Here is a 16,543-nt window from a genome sequence, read left to right as displayed (position 1 = left end):
TGGGCTGTCACCTCCAGAGACAGAACTGACCTCACTGCCCCTTCACAGCCACAGGATTCTGACTGGATTATGAGTGTCTGAGACTCAACTGACCTCATAATACCACACCCATCCATCCCCCTCCTTATGGCCCGGGACCTGACCAAGGCTGAAGCATATTCTACACAGTTCTACACCTGCCCCTCTTTCCCACAAGCTGCAGACACCCATCTCCCCATCTCGCTTCCTCACCTTGTTCAAATTTGTCAAATATATTTTCTACTAACATGGTGAGTGAAAAGCACTCCTCACTGGAACTCCTGTGCTTTCGGTAACACCTTCTGTATCTCCTCTTCTGCCCTTCCTTATTCTTTTTTTTTTTTACTATACCTCCACCTATTCTCTCTCCAGAAACCTCTCCAAGGCAAAAATTCTGTCAAATCACAGAATAACTCAGGTTTACAGAGAGCCCTTGTCTCACTCGCCTTGTCTCACTCTCCTGCTCAAGGCAGGGTGAACCTTGTCTCACTCTCCTGCTCAAGGCCTCCACCCAGGTTTGCATCATCCTCAAGGCACTTAAAGTGCTCTCTGTTATATCTTAGAAAGGGAGAATAAAGATGTTCAACAGTGTTGTTCAAGTGCTGGTGACTGAGAGATGACACCAGTAACTGGCTGCACGGAGGACTTTGTACCACTGATGATATTTGGGCTTGATGGTTCAGCCAACTTCCCACCCAGCATCCACTTCCTGAGCCCCATCAGCACCACTCTGACCAGAAGGAGACCATGCAAAGGAGGCCTTGCAAACGCCCTGTCCACAACCTGCCTTTCTTTCCCCTGTCCATTTGGGTTCAGCAATCCCTTCCTTGTCCTTCACATTCCTGGAAATGGCTGCAGGAGGAGCGTCCCATCCCCTTCCCAGGATGGGATGAAGGGTGGCCAGCCTGTAGTTATCCCAGTTCTTGTTTGTGCTCTTCTTGAAGATGGGTTTGAGATGCGTTTTCGAAGGACCCCAGAACCATTCTGGTTTCTATGGCACTTTTGAGAACATAATCCGGAGTCATGGGCAAGGGTGACATAGCAGACTGGAGCACTTGCAGTGAGCCTGTCCAAGGCAGCTGAGATCAATCTCACTGAGCCAGTGGGGTTTGTTCCTGGAGTCACACACAGAAATGTCAGGGTCTGTCAGGTGTCCACATCTGAGCTGGTCACATGGACTCCTTCTGCACCCAGGGATGCTCAGAGACAGAGTCTCTCCCTTTTACACACAGAGGGAGGAGTCACAGTGTCCCTCTGGCCTCCCGTTGCCACTCACAAAGGACAGGAGACATCTCAGCCCTGTGATGTGTCATCCTGCTCTGCACTGAGCTGAGATGTCCCATGTCATGAGGAATGGACACAGGGACCTCGGTTAAAGGAAGCACATCGCAGTGCTGCATTCAGGTGATTTCCTATGGGGTGTTCCTCCCAATATGAAGTGAACTCAAGACCTTGTCTGTGGCACTGGCCTTCATGGAACCCCAAGGAACAGTTGATGGTGTTTGTGCTCGCTTGTGTTCATCTCACCTCACGTACATGATGTGCGTGCTCACATCTCATCTGCATAAAGTTGCACACATCTCATCTGCACATGGACTGCTGACCTATTCATTGAGTGTCCATCCATGGAAGGAAGAACAACCTCTGTGGATGAGAGGCCAGTGCTGGAAATGATGGTTTTGAGGGGCCAGTCCATGGTGATTGACCTGAAGCTCCTTCCAAAGGGGTGTCCAGTGCACAGGGGCACAGCGCAGCCCCTGCTCTGCTGGTCCTGCAGGTCTCTGGCAGGAGGCCTGGCTGTGAGAGGACACTGCTGTGTGCCCCAAACCTGCACACACACACTGTTCAGCTGTGCCCTGGGGTTTGAGTTTTTGAGACATTTATTTAGACATATCCTTGAAGATATAAACCATCATGTACTGCCCTGGGGAGATCACCTTTCTCTCTAGAAAGGTTGTTGTGAGTCCAGCTCTGTCACAGCAGTGCCCATTGCCTGTCCCTGCCTGCACTCACAGCACTGACACACACCAGGACGGGGACCAAGCTGCCAGAGCGCTCAGGCCTTGCACCAACACAAGGGATGAGAAGGAGAGTGTGGGACTGGAACCAGAACAGCTCTGGAAGACCAAGCGCTAGAGCTCCCTGGCAGTGCTGCCATATTGGACGCTTTTCCCCTCCTTCCATGAACACAGGAACCATCGCTGCAGTTCTAAAAAGGGCTTGCAGGAAGGATATAGTGAAAAACAAGTCACTAAAGAGCCCTTTATTTTGTTTAGAGATAAGGAGAGCCCAGCTTCTCATTTACACAGCCAACAGTTATAAAAGAAAAGCCAACAGTGAATTAGAAAGGGAATGACAACATTATCACAATAAGAAAACAACTAATAACAACAAAAAATCCAGATGACAGGCTGGACCTGTAATTAGCTACATTAAAAGCCTATGGAGAACCAAATGGGCAGTTTCTTGCTTGAGAACACACTAGGATATGAGTTTGCACAAGGCATCCTTGAGCTCCTGGTTCCTCATGCTGTAGATGAGGGGGTTCACTGCTGGAGGCACCACTGAGTACAGAACAGACACCACCAGGTCCAGGGATGGGGAGGAGATGGAGTTGGGCTTCAGGTGGGCAAACATGGCAGTGCTGACAAACAGGGAGACCACGGCCAGGTGAGGGAGGCAGGTGGAAAAGGCTTTGTGCCGTCCCTGCTCAGAGGGGATCCTCAGCACGGCCCTGAATATCTGCACATAGGACACCACGATGAACACAAAACACATTAAAACTAAGCAGACACTGACCACAAGAAGCCCAAGTTCCCTGAGGTAGGTGGCTGAGCAGGAGAGCTTGAGGATCTGGGGGATTTCACAGAAGAACTGGTCCAGGGCATTGCCCTTGCACAGGGGCAGTGAAAATGTATTGGCCGTGTGCAGCAGAGAATAGAGAAACCCAGTGGCCCAGGTAGCTGCTGCCATATGGACACAAGCTCTGCTGCCCAGGAGGGTCCTGTAGTGCAGGGGTTTGCAGATGGCAACGTAGCGGTCGTAGGACATGATGGTGAGAAGAGAATACTCTGCAGCAAACAAGAAACAAAAAAAGAAGACCTGTGCAGCACATCCTGCATAGGAAATGACCTTGGTATCCCACAGAGAGTTGGCCATGGACTTGGGGACAGTGACGGAGATGGCGCCCAGGTCAAGGAGGGAGAGGTTGAGGAGGAAGAAGTACATGGGGGTGTGGAGGTGCTGGTCCCAGGCTATGGTGGTGATGATGAGGCCGTTGCCCAGGAGGGCAGCCAGGTAGATGCCCAGGAAGAGCCAGAAGTGCAAGAGCTGCAGCTCCCGTGTGTCTGTGAACACCAGGAGGAGGAACTGGGTGATGGAGCTGCTGTTGGACATTTGCTGCCTGTGGGCATGAGGACCTGTGCAAGGAGGAAAAGACAGTGACGAGTTAAAGGAGACTTCTCCATGGAAAATCAACATGCTATTTCTCACGGTAAACCCTCTCCCTGATGGAGGGATGTTTCAGCTCATTCTCTCTTTCTACCAGCTGAGAAAAACAGTTCATCAAAGTTTAAAATGCAGTTGAGCATGCAGTTTCCATGGACACAGCTGTAAGGTAAAATTCACTGAATTGGTGGCAGAACAAAAACTGACTCACACTCCCACCCCAACCCCAGAGAGCAAGAGCTCCAGCAACAGGTGGAGAAACAGGGAAGAACACTGCAGTGCTACCAGAAAATAAACCAAGGACAGAAAGGCAGACGGGCATGCTGTGGAACCTTCTCCTTACCCGGCTGTGGTGCTGCCACTCACTTAATGACACTGTAGAGCAAGTGCCTTTAGCACCTTTGTTGTGTACCACGTTCCAGGAACCCTTCACCTGGAGGTCCAGCTGCTGAGGTGGAGACTTGTGACCTGGACCCCATGGCTTTGGGGCAGAGGCTCTGCTGGGGAGGACAGGAGACCAGGGGTTGCACTGGGAAATGTGTCTGCACTGCAGGGAATGTGAGAGAAGTTCCTAAATCCTGTCCCCAGCATTTCTGGTAGCAGTTAACTCTTCCTGCCCATGTCTGTGCTGCCTGCAGCTGTGTCTCTGTCCCTGGGTCTGCTCCCTGTCAGTGTCACAGACCCCGTCCCACCCGCTGTGTGCTCAGCTCTGTCCTGCTCACACCTCCTGGCACTGCCCAGGGGCAGCTCTGTGTGTGCAGGGGCTCAGGAGCAGCTCAGACAAGTCCTAATGAGAACTGGGGTCTCAGTGTCTTCTCCAAGGAGAGAAATAGATCCCCATCTCCCACTGCACACCACACAACCAAGAGTAGAAAACTGAAAGCACAGACTCCTTCCCTTGCAGCTGTTCCTGTCTTGATGTTGTTGTTCAGAAGGACCCTCTGCCATGTCTGTAGGGTTGTTCTAGAGCTCTGAGCAGCCCTGACCCACACAGCACCCTTCAACCCCACAAGCTCCCTGCCTGCCCTGCCGGGGGTCGCTCCTTCCCCCACAGCTTCTGCCAGGGGATCTCCCTGGGCAGGCTGAGCGCTGACCCTGGCAGGCGGCAGAGTCCCTGCCCCGGCACAGCCCTGGGGTACAGGGACCCTGCTCTGCAGGACAGCCCTGGGCACCCCTGGGTGCTCACCCGGCTTCACAGCTGTTCAACATTGCCTCACAAGAGCCCCCTCTTTACAGATCCCACCAGCTGTGCCTGTGCCAGGTTTAGGAGATGGCTCCAGGAGCTACAGCTGCATTGCCCTGCACCCAGAGACTTACCATGGCAAGGGCTGCAAAGGTTTCTCATCCAGTGAGCTCTCAGTCATCCTCCCAGTCCTGACCACCTTTAATCTCTCTCTGCCTTGCTCATCTCCCTGAGATCCTGGGCAGAGCTGTCTCTCTGCAGCGCTGCCGCTTGCCAGGAGCTCCCTGTGTCCCAGGAGCCCAGCCCAGCTCAGCAGCACAGGAGCAGCCCAAGGCGCTTTAATGACCCCTCTAGTGGGTTTGGTGCTGAGTCCATGGACCTCAGGCCCTGGAGGAAGATGATGAAACCTCTCAAGAAGTCAAACTCATATCTAAGCTTCAAAGTTTCTTGTAATGTTAAGGGGTCCCACTGAGGGACACAACTGAGAAAGCATCCCCAGGGTCAGTTACAGAAGAAAACTGGAGGCAGTGATAACAGATCAGGAAGAGCAAAGTAAAGATGGCTCTGATGCTGAGTAAACCTGGATGTGTTTCATTAACCAAAGGGACAAGCCCTGACTTCGTACCATGGGAAGTCAGATCCTCTCCCTCCCACGTTGCCCATGGCCCTTCCTGGACAGTGTGATGTGGGGCTGTGCAAGGCCAAGGCCAGGACTATGGTCCCACACCTCCCAGGCTCCTGGCTGGGGACAAGGAGGCCATGAGGCCCCTGTGCTGGAAGGACAAGGTGTCTCCTCACAGGCATCAGAGGTGCAGATAACAGCCATAGCCAAGGGGAGCAGGAGCTCATGTCTGCTGGGGGCTTTCAGCCTCTGTAACATCGCTTGATCATCTCCACGACAGCCTGTCCTGTGCTGTGGCATCCCCTGCACCTCTTTCCCTGCAGGCTGCAGACATCCCCCCTGCTGCCCCACCTTGCTCTTGTCTGAGCATCTTCCTTCCTTTGCTGAGATCTCTGCATCCTCCCCAGCTGTTCCTTGGAGCACAAAGCCTTGGGCTGATGCAGACTCCCTCTGCTGACCTGCTCCACCACAGCACTGCCCTTCCAGTCACATTCCTTTCTGCTCATCTCCAGCCTGGACCTCCTCAGCTGCACTTTGGGCCATTATTTCTTTCTCATGCTCTTTCCCACTATGAAGAAAACCTCCACCATGTATGAAACCACCCTTCAAGCACTCTCAGGCTACTCCTGCACTGCTGCATCCTCCCCAGCACTGCTGGGCCAAAGCAGCCCAGGTCCCTCAGCATCCCACACCATGTGCACAAGGTGCTGAACCTGCCCTGGCAGAGCCCTGCACTCTCCAGTTCCTCCCTGCTTCTCCAGACTGCGAAGCCGCACACTGGCACACCCCCGTGTGTGTGGGGTCACACCAGTGCTGAACCGAATGGGATGAGAACTGCAGGTGTCTGGGTCCCCACGCTCCTCCTCATGCAGCCCCGTGTGCAGCTGCCTTGTTCATGGTAAGCGTGCACCCCGGGCTGGTGTGGGGACCTTGGAGTGCCCAGGCCCTTCTCCTCAGGGTCACTGCTCAGTGTGTCAGGTCCTGCTCTGTCCTGATGGATGGGGTTATTGTCCCACCCTGATACAGCACTGGTCACTTCTCTTTGTACAGCTTCAGAGGTTTCTGCTGGGTGAATACCAGATATTCACAAGATCTGGATTCCCTGGACTGAAGCTCCATTTGCTCAGCTGTTAATGTTTTCATGCAGATGGTTTATCCTGATAAAGGTTTCTCTCCCAAGGTAACAGGATAAGGAGTTACAGGACACTACAAATTCCATCTCCTGGAGAAACTGTGGAGTCTTGGGGGTCTGGTACTCATAATGTCAGAGGTTTGGACTCACAAGGGTAGATTCTGTTCTTGTGAGAAAACAACAGGAATCCATGAAGTTCAGCCTGGGGACAGACAATGTCAGCTGAAGGTTGAGGAGTCAGCATGAGAGGGCAGAACAACATGGGCAGTGTTGTGGTCACTGGGCATCAGCAACAGACTCACTGATGAGGAAGAGGAATTAGATGAGGCCTTCTTCAGATAAATGAAAGAAGCCTCATGTTTCCAGGGCGGTGTCCTCGTGGCAGTCCTGAGATATCCCAATATCTGCAAGGAACCAACCATCCAGGAGGGGTTGTAGCTCATTGACAACATCTTCCTGACACGGGTGACTGAGGAGTCAGTGAGGTGAGGTGCCCTGTGGGACTTCACACTTACAAACCAGAAAGAGTTGGTCAGGATGGAACAGTCAGGGATGGGACAGTGGAGCTGAGGCTCCTGGGAGATGATAAGAAGGCCAAGAGCAGGATTTCAGGAGAGCAAGCTTTGGCCTGCTGAGGGACCTGCTTGGGTCCTATGGGATATGACCTTGGTGTCTGCAGTGCTTTTCTCTCACATTTCCTCCCTCCTCTCTCCCACCTGCTGTTGTGCAGCGTTTTTTACCCTTTCTCAAATACAATATCCCAGAGGTGCTGCCAGCATCACTGAGTGGCTGAGATTTGGCAAGGAGTGGGTCCATCTTGGAGCCAGCTGAAATCCGCTATGTCTGATGTTGGTCAAACTCCTGTTGTCTTCTCAGAGCGGTGACAACTGTAGCACAGCCACACCCACTCCCAGTTCCAAGACTTTGTCATGGAAACGCAATACAGGGTGACAACCTGTGGCGTGTTACAAATGAGTTGGTCATGGAGAAGCAATGGAAAAGGTCTCTGTCAGCAACCTGAGAAACTCTTCAGTCAATGAGCAGGTTCCTATGGGGATCTCTAATTGCACTGAAATTCACTGGCTAGGCAACCTAGCAGGTGCCAACAGTCCAGAAGATCTAGTGACAATTTCTTAGCGTGGCTGCCTGATGGGCCAAAAAGGGTGATGCTCACCTGGATCTGGAACTGGGAAACAAGGAAGAGCTGGTGAGGGATGTGAACATCTGTGTCCACCTTGGCTGTTGTGACCAGGAAACAGTGGGATCCCAGGCACCAGAAGGGAGGGAGGAAGGCCAGCAGCAGAGCACAGGCTGGTGGGCTCCAGAGGAGAAGACTTTGACATACTGGGGGATGGCGGCCAATAAAGGTGGTGACATGAGAAAGTCATGGAGGGTGAAGGAGCTCAGGAAATCTGATCAGCCTTATAGGACAGGCTGCTCCAAGCACAAGAATGATCTCTCCAAGTACCCATGAAAAGAAGCATTTATCTCGTGAGGCTGCTCCTCTGAACTGATAGAGCTCCAGGGCAAAAACGCAGCACACAGGAGGTGGAAGCAGAGGAAGCTGCAATGCAGGAATTTAGAAACCCTGTCCATGGATGTGGGGATGATGCCAAAGCTGCCCTGGACTTGATACCTGCAGGGGAGGCTGAGGGCAGCAAGATGAGCTGATACAGCTTCCTCACAGTAAAAGAATAGACAGGGCGATCATGGGCTTGCTGCTGAATTCATACGAGTAGAATCAGACAGGACTGAGGTTCTTCATGGTTTCCTTGCCTCCATCTTCACCAGCAAGGTCTCCTGGGACTTTGTTCCTGAAGGCAGGAGTCTGGAGAACACCCAGCAGTGGATGGGGCTCAAGTCAGGGGTGACCTGAGCAAACAGACACCATTACAGAACAGGAGATGGGTCACTTGAGCAGCTCCCTGAACACAAGTATCACTGTGCTGTGGCACCTGAGATTCCCAGGAACACCCACCTCTTGATCCAGAGGAGTGTGATTCCTCTTGAGGTGTCCTGGGCTCTCTCTTCACTGACATGGTGATTTAGGCACCCACTTTTCTGACATATTGAGTCTTCTCGGGATACATTCCACATCGATATGAAGTGGTGGAGGCTGCTGATACTACCTGTTCTGGAAAAGGAGGGAAGGGCGAGCAGGGAAGGAAATAGAAGAAAGTTGGCTTTATTGCTATTTATTGTGGAAATGCTGTCTGTTTGGTTATTCCTGAAATCCCCCTAATCATCCACACCAGACTTGATGCCTTGAGGAAAATGCTGCACAAAACCTTGCTTTCTAAAGAGCCTTTTCGATGTTAACGAACCCTCTGCTGCCATGATCCTGAACTGCAGCTACTGGAAAAATGAACAAACCTCTAATGAAGTGAAAGGCAGAAGCAAACCCCAAGTTTCTGAGGGTGTTTGGGACCCCATGAAGGGCCATCGCTGACACAGCTGTGAAGGAAACAACCAGTACAGGTCCCTGTCCCTGGGGGCTGGGGAAAGAAAGACATGGAGACACTGGTTACAGGTGGTGAGGGCCATGTGGAGGTGGCTCTGATACGGAGGTGTGGAATGACCTTACAACCCTTGGGGTTGTAAGGAAGGTATATATTTTACCTATTTACGATATCAGACACACAGGGAATCATTTCACCTAATACCTGTGTGTATCTCCAGTAGCTGTGAGCTTGGTTAAATGCAGTAAAGTGTTACATATTCCTGAAAGTTCTAGGAACACCTATACATATTCATAAAAGTTAAGGGTTAACTCTCTGTTAGCTCTTTAAGCCTTTAAGTGTTAGTTCTGTAAGTTTTAATTAGTGAATTGTTAATTCCCTGTATGAAGCTGGTGGAGGTGAAGTCACCCTGCCCAGGGTGGGGGAGGATGTGACTGTCAGCGCCTTGGTCCCACCCTGGTGTGCACATGGGGACAGGCACAGTGGGGCAGAAAAGGTGCTAAGGAGCCATCGACTGCCCTATTGAAGGCTCTGGATGTCAGGGGGGCGCACAACTGCCACAGTGGGGCATTGTGATGTCACTGGTGATGTCACAAAGGGCCCCACCCAGGCACCCTTTAAATACGGGGCAGGGAGGTGGTCACCCCACCGTGGCCTGGTCCCGGTGAAAGAGGAAATGTGGCCACTCTCGCTGCCACTGTGTCCCATCCCTGGAAACTGTGAGGCCACTAAGAGCCAAAACTTCCCATCCCTGGACACCTTGGGCCACTCAGGGTAAAATTTCCTGTCCCTGGACCCATTAGGGCACCAAGACCTAAAATGTCCCATCCCTGGACCCCTTGGGCCACCAAGAGCCAGAATGCCCCATGCCAGACCCCAGATATCCCATCTCTGGAGACTTTGGGCCACTAAGACCTAAAATGTCCCATCCCTGGATCCAAGATGTCCCATCTCTAGACACTTCAGGCCACCCAGGCCCCAAAGGACCCCATGAAGCCACCAAGACCCAGGTTGACCCATCCTTGGAAACTTTGGGGACACCAAGTCCTAAGTTGTCCCATCCTTGCATCAAAGATTTCTCATGCCTGGAGACTTTGGGCCATCCAGGCCAAAGTGTCCCATCCCTGGACTGTGTGAAGCCACCAAGACCCAAGATGTCCCATCCATGGACACTTTGGGCCACCAAGATGCAGGATGTCCCATCCCCGCACCCAAGATGTCCCATCTCTAACCCCCTTGGGCTACCGAGGTCAAGATGTCCCGTCCCTGGATCCCATGAGGTCACCAAGACCCAGGATGTGCCATCTCTGGACCCCTTAAACACCAAGACCTAAAATATGCCATCCCTGGACACTTTGGGCCTCCCAGACTTATAATGTCCCAACTCTGGACCCAAGATGTCCCATTTGCAGCCATCTTGGGCCACCAAGACATTAAATGTCCCAACCCTTGGATGTCTTAGACCACCCAGGACAAGATGTGACATCCCTGGACCCCTTAGGCCACGAAGACCTATGATGTCCCATCTCTGGACCCTTAGGGCCACCGCGAGCCAGGTTGCCCCATGTCAGACTTCCAATGTCCCATCCCTGGAAACATTGGGCCACTCAGGTAAAGATGTCCCATCCCTGCACACTTTAGGCCAACAAGATATACGATTTCCCATCTCTGGAAGCTTTGGGCCACCAATACCTAAAATATTCTATCCCTGGACTCCTTAGACCACCAAGACTCAAGCTGTCTCATCCCTGGACACTTTGGGGACACCAAGACCCAGGATGTCCCATCTCTGGACCCAAGATGTCACATCTCCAGCCCCCTTGGGCCACCAAGACCTAAAATTCCCCAACCCATGGACCACCTAGGCAAACATGTCCATTCTGGGGATACTTTGGCCACCAAGACCGAGACGTCCCGTCTCTAGACCCCTTTTGGCTACCAACAACAGCATGTTTAATATCCAACCACCTTGCGCCACCAAAATGAAGATGTCCCATCTCTGGAGCACTTGGGCCACTGAGAGCCTGGATGTCCCATCTCTGGACATCGTGAGGCCACCAAGACTCCGGATATCTCGTCCCTGGAGCCAGATTGTCCCATCTCCAGGCCCCTTGGGCCATCGAGAACCAAAATTTCTCATCCCTTTATCCCTTGCGTTACTCAGGGCAGGATGTCCCATCCCTGGGGCCCTTAGGACACCAAGACCTAAAATGTCCCATCCCTGGACACTTTGAGCCACCAAGACTTACAATGTCCCAACTCTGGATCCAAGATGTCCCATTCCTGGACACTCTGCGGACACCAAGACCAGGGCCCTGGGGGACATGAATGGGACATCTTGCGTCTGCCCAACCAAAGAGGTCCAGGGATGGATCATCTTGGGTCTCGGTAAATCTCCAATGGGTTTGGGAGATCTCCAATGCATTGGGGGTCTCCAATGGCTTTTGCGGATCTCCAATAAGTTTGGGGTTCTCCAATGGTTTGGGGGATCTCCAATGGGTTGGAGGGGATCTCCACTGGGTTTGGGGATCTTCAATGGGTTAGGTTGGGGGATCTCCAATGGATTTGGTGGGATCTCCAATGGATTGGGGGATCTCCCATGGTTGGGTTGGGCGATTTCCCATGGCTTGGGGGATCTTCAATGGGTTGGGGGAATCTCCAATGGATTTGGGGGATCTCCCATGGGTTGGGGGATCTCCAATGGGTTTGGGGGATATCCAATGAATTGGGGTATCTCCCATGGTTGGGTTGGGGGATCTCTGATGGGTTTGAGTGATCTCCAATGGGTTTCGGAGATCTGCAATGGGCTGGAGGATCTCCAATGGGTTTGGGGGAATCTCCAGTGGGTTAGGGGGATCTCCAATGAGTTTTGGGGAATATCCAATGGGTTGGGGATCTCCCACGGTTGGGTTGAGGGATCTCCAACGGGTTTGGGTGGGGGTCTCCAGTGGGTGGGGCTATCTCCCATGGTTTAAGGGATCTCCAATGTGTTGGGGGATGTCCAATTGATTGGAGGATCTCCCATGTTTGGGTTTGGGGGCATCTCCAATGGGTTTTGTGGGATCTCCAATGGGTTGGGTTGGGGGATCTCCAAAGGGTTGGGGGGATCTCCCATGGTTGGGTTGGGTGATCTCCGATGGGTTTGGTGGGATCTTCAATGGGTTAGGGATCTCCAGTGGGTTTGGGGGATATTCCGTGGTTGGGTTGTGGGATCTCCAATGGGTTGGGGGATCACCAATGGGTTGGGGGGCATCTCTAGTGGACTGGGGGATCTCCAATGGGTTGGGGGATCTCCCATGGTTGGTTTGGGGGGATCTCCAGTGGGTTTGGGGGATCTCCAATGGGTTTGAGGGGATATCCAATGGGTTGGGAGATCTCCCATGGTATGGTTTGGGGTGTCTCCAATGGGTTTAAGGGATCTCCAGTGCGTTGGGGGATGTCCAGTGTGTTGGGAGATCTCCCATGTCTGGGTTTGGGGGGATCTCCAATGGCTTGGGGGATGTCCAATGGGTTTGAGGGGATCTCCCATATTTGGTTTTGAGGGGATCTCCAGTGGGTTTTGTGGGATCTTTAATGGGTTGGAGGATCTGCAATGGGTGGGTTGGGGTGATCTCCAATGGGTTTTGGGGGATATCCAATCGTTTGGGGGTTCTCCAATGAGTTTGGGGGATCTCCCATGGTCAGGTGGGGGGATCTCTAATGGGTTTGGTGGGATCATCAATGGGTTGGGGGATCGCCAATACGTTGGGCGATCTCCAATGGTTGGGGGATCTCCAGTGGGTTTGGGGGGATCTCCAGTTGATTGGAGGATCTCCAATGGGTTGTGGGATCTCCCACGGTTGGGTTGGGAGGGTCTCCAATGGGTTGGGGGATGGCAAATGGGTTTGGGGGATATCCAATGGTTGGGTTCAGGGAAACTTCAATGAGTTTGAGGGGATATCCAATGGGTTGGGGGAATCTCCCATGGTTGGGTTTGGGGGATCTCCAATGGGTTGGAGGAACTCCAATGGGTTGGGGGATATCCCATGGGTTGGGGGATTGTGAGAGTTGGTCTGAAGATGGATCAGTATTTGCCTGACCATTGCCACCAAGAACTGAGAGAACTGAGGCCCTGACTGAAAGAACAGTTGGATGATGATTTGGAGAGAGGCCCAAGGAGAAGCATTGTGTTGAACTGTTTTCTCTGATATGGGGGGGCTCCTGCTTACAATGGCTGCTGTGTGAACTTTGCCTGCTGCTGCATCCAAGCCAGCCCCTGCCTCCTGAAAGCTGTTGTTATGAGGGTCTCTCCAACCCAGGGACAAGAGCTGCTGTCCAGAAGATGTGTTCTCACCTGCAGCCTCAGTTACACATGTCCCTCACCTGCTCCCTCAAACAAAGGCCAATGAAAAGGAGCATGCCCAGGAGCTTGCCAAGGGTCCTGAGGTCACCCAACGGACCAGAAAAGGACCCCTGCATGCAGGCCACATAAGTGTTGGGAAAAGAAAGCGTGAATCTTTCGAGCCTGCTCAGTACGAGCCTGGGTTGTGAAATCAAGGCGGAGACTGGCCTCAAACAATGGGAGCGAGGCGGGGGTGAAGAAGCATAAAAGGTGACTCCAGAATGGACACCACTGAAGATCTTCCCACCAGAGGATCCAGAACCACAACGGAGGACCGGCAGGACTTCTTTTTCTTTCTCTCTCTCTATCGCGTGCCGCTTTATGGACAAATTAATAAAGTTACACTGCTTGATTGAATTATAAGCCCTTGGCATTTTGGTCACCTTAATTTTGTGCTCTGAGATCAAGGTAAAAGAACCATCACAAGTCCGTGACAGATGGGCATACAAGCCACCAGACAGTTGAGAGCAGCCTCGCAATCACAGGCCCTGGTTGTGGTGGGGGATTTTAACTTCCCTGATGTTTGTTGGAAGGACTACTCAGCCAGCCAGCCACAGTCTAGGAAGATCCTCCAGTGCCTTAACGAGAACTTGCTGAGGCAAAGGGTGGAGGAGCCGACTAGGAGAGGAGCTGCTGGACCTCATCCTCACTAACAAGGAAGGGCTGGTTGAAGCGGTAACGGTTGAGGGCTACCTTGACTGCAGTGACCATGAGTTGGTGGAGTTCAGGATCTCCTGTGGTAGAAGGACAGCAAGCAGAATTGCAACCCTGGACTTCAGCAGGGCAAACTTTGGCCTTTTCAGGCAATTGCAGGGGGAAATCCCCTGGACAAGGGTGCTTGAAGGTAAAGGGGGCCAAGATAGTTTGTTAGTGTTCAGGAACTGTTTCTAACGGGCACAAGATCAGAGCATCCCGACACATAGGAAGTCAAGGAAGGGAGCCAGGAGACCTGCGTGGTTAAACAGGGAGATGCTGGGGATGTTCAAGTGGAAGAGAAGAGTTTCTAGATCATGGAAGGAGGGGCTGGCCACTTGGGGAGAATATCAGGCTGTTGTCAGAGGGTGTAGGGAGGCAACTAGGAAAGCTAAGGCCTCCTTAGAATTAAACCTGGCAAGAGGGGTCAAGGACAACAGGAAGAGCTTTTTCCAATACGTGGCAGATAAAACTAACAGCAGAGGCAATGTAGGCCCACTGATGAACGAGGTGGGTGCCCTGGTGACAGAAGATACAGAGAAGGCAGACTTATTGAATGCTTCTTTGTCTCTGTTTGCTCTGCCAGGGGCTGTCCTGAGGAGCCCCGCATCGCTGAGGCCCCAGAGGAAGGCAGGACAATGGAGGAGTTTGCCTGGGTCCGGATGGGATGCACCCGCGGGTGCTGAGGGAGCTGGCTGAGGTCATTGCTGGACTGCTCTCCATCATCTTTGCATATCAGGGATAAGAGGGTCGTTAGGGACAGTCAACATGGCTTCACCAAGCGGAGGTCATGCTTGACCAACCTCATAGCCTTTTATGAAGACAAAACAAGGTGGATAGATGAGGACAAAGCAGTGGATGTGGTCTACTTTGACTTGAGTAAGGCATTTGACACCATCTCCCACAGCATCCTCACAGCTAAACTGAGGGAGTGCGATCTGGATGAGTGGCTAGTGAGGTGGACTGGGAACTGGCTGAAGGGAAGAAGCCAGAGAGTCGTGGTCAATGGGGCGGAGTCCAGTTGACGCCTGGATCTAGTGCAGTGCCTCAGGGGTCAGTACTGGGGCCGATATTATTCAATATATTCATCAATGATTTGCACGAGGGAATAGAATGACTGTCAGCAAGTTTGCTGGTGACACCAAGCTGGGAGGAGTGGCTGACACTGGAAGCTGTGCTGCCGTCAGAGACCTGGACAGGCTGGAGAGTTGGGCAGGGAAAAATTTACTGAACTAGAACAAGGGCAAGTGTACAGTCTTGAATCTGGGTAAGAACAACACCAGGTTCCAGTGTAAGCTGAGAATGAGCTGTTGGAGAGCACTGTAGGGGAAAGGGATCTGGGAGTCCTGGGGCCAGCAGGGTGACCATGAGCCAGCACTGGGCCCTTGTGGGGGGGAAGCCAATGGTACCTGGGGTGGGTTAGAAGGGGGTGGTCAGTAGGTCAGAGAGGTTCTCCTGCCCCTCTGCTCTGCCCTGGGGAGACCACACCTGGAATATTGTGTCCAGTTGTCGCCTCTCAGTTCCAAAAGGACAGGGAACTGCTGTAGAGAGTCCAGCGCAGCCACCAAGATGCTGAAGGGAATGGAGCATCTCCCATGTGAGGAAAGGCTGAGGGAGCTGGGGCTCTGAAGCTGGAGGAGACTGAGGGGTGACCTCAATGAATGGACGAGAAAAGATGATTCTCATACCAGTTTATTTTTTACTAGCAAGAATACAATGCTGGCAAGAAGTATTTCTGCAAAGCAGGCACAACTAACATCACTGATTACTTGAGCTTCTTTCAAAGGATGTGCCCCTAGAGCCCCAAGCACACCACGAGGGAACCCAGAGGGGACAGAGAAAGGGACATCATGGGCTGCTCCTATGCTGCTGAGCTAGGCTGTGCTCCTGGGACAGAGGGAGCTCATGGCAAGCGGCAGCACTGCAGAGAGACAGCTCTGCCCAGGAGCAGCTCCTCTGCACACACAGCAGGGCTGAGGGCTCTGCCTGCAGCACCGAGGGGAGAGGAGCCAGGCAGAGAGAGGGAAATGCAGTCCGAGTGAGAGGATGCTGAGAGATCACTGGAAATGAAATCCTCTCAGATCTAAAGCCGGTGGCTGCAGGGCATTGCATCTGCAAATCATGTTAGGACGTCAGAAAGCTGTCACATCGCAGAGCCTGCAAGAGATGTGAGTAGAACTCTCAGAGATTCTCTGATGCAGAGGAGAGGATGTGCTGCAGAGCAGGGATTGCCTTCTGCACTGTCAGAGGGACAAGACGTGAATGCTGCGTTCTCCCAAGGGTGGCTGTGGGGTGTAAATGTAAATGTGCAGGCAGGGGTGCCCAGGCTGTCCTGCAGAGCAGGGTCCCTGCACCCCAGGGCTGTGCCAGGGCAGGGACTCTGCCGCCTGCCAGGGTTAGTGCTCAGTCTACCTGGGATCTCCCCCACGGTGCTGTGGGGAGAAGCTGTGGGTGGAAGACGCAAACCCTATCAGGGCAGGAAAGGTGCTTCTGCTGTGGAGAGGATGCTGTGTGGGTCAGCACTGCTCACAGGTCCAGATCACCCCCAACATTTTTCCAAGGGGATGCCTTAAGGACAAGATCAATGCGAGAATTACCAGACACATAA

General features: G+C 52.7%; 1 protein-coding gene across 1 annotated transcript; it reads right to left on the bottom strand.

Annotated features, from left to right (window-relative positions):
• Nucleotides 1-2,499: 2,499 nt before the first annotated feature.
• Nucleotides 2,500-3,246, bottom strand: LOC136116200 (olfactory receptor 14J1-like). Its single transcript, XM_071802917.1, has one exon. The coding sequence runs from the start codon at nt 3,244-3,246 to the stop codon at nt 2,500-2,502; it is 747 nt and encodes a 248-aa protein (XP_071659018.1).
• Between the last annotated feature and the right edge of the window lie 13,297 nt (nt 3,247-16,543).

Source organism: Patagioenas fasciata (assembly GCF_037038585.1).
Source record: "Patagioenas fasciata isolate bPatFas1 chromosome 6 unlocalized genomic scaffold, bPatFas1.hap1 SUPER_6_unloc_2, whole genome shotgun sequence".
Classification (NCBI taxonomy): Eukaryota; Metazoa; Chordata; class Aves; order Columbiformes; family Columbidae; genus Patagioenas; species Patagioenas fasciata.
The sequence above is the reverse complement of the archived record's forward strand: the minus strand, read 5'-3'. Positions and strand labels throughout refer to the sequence as shown.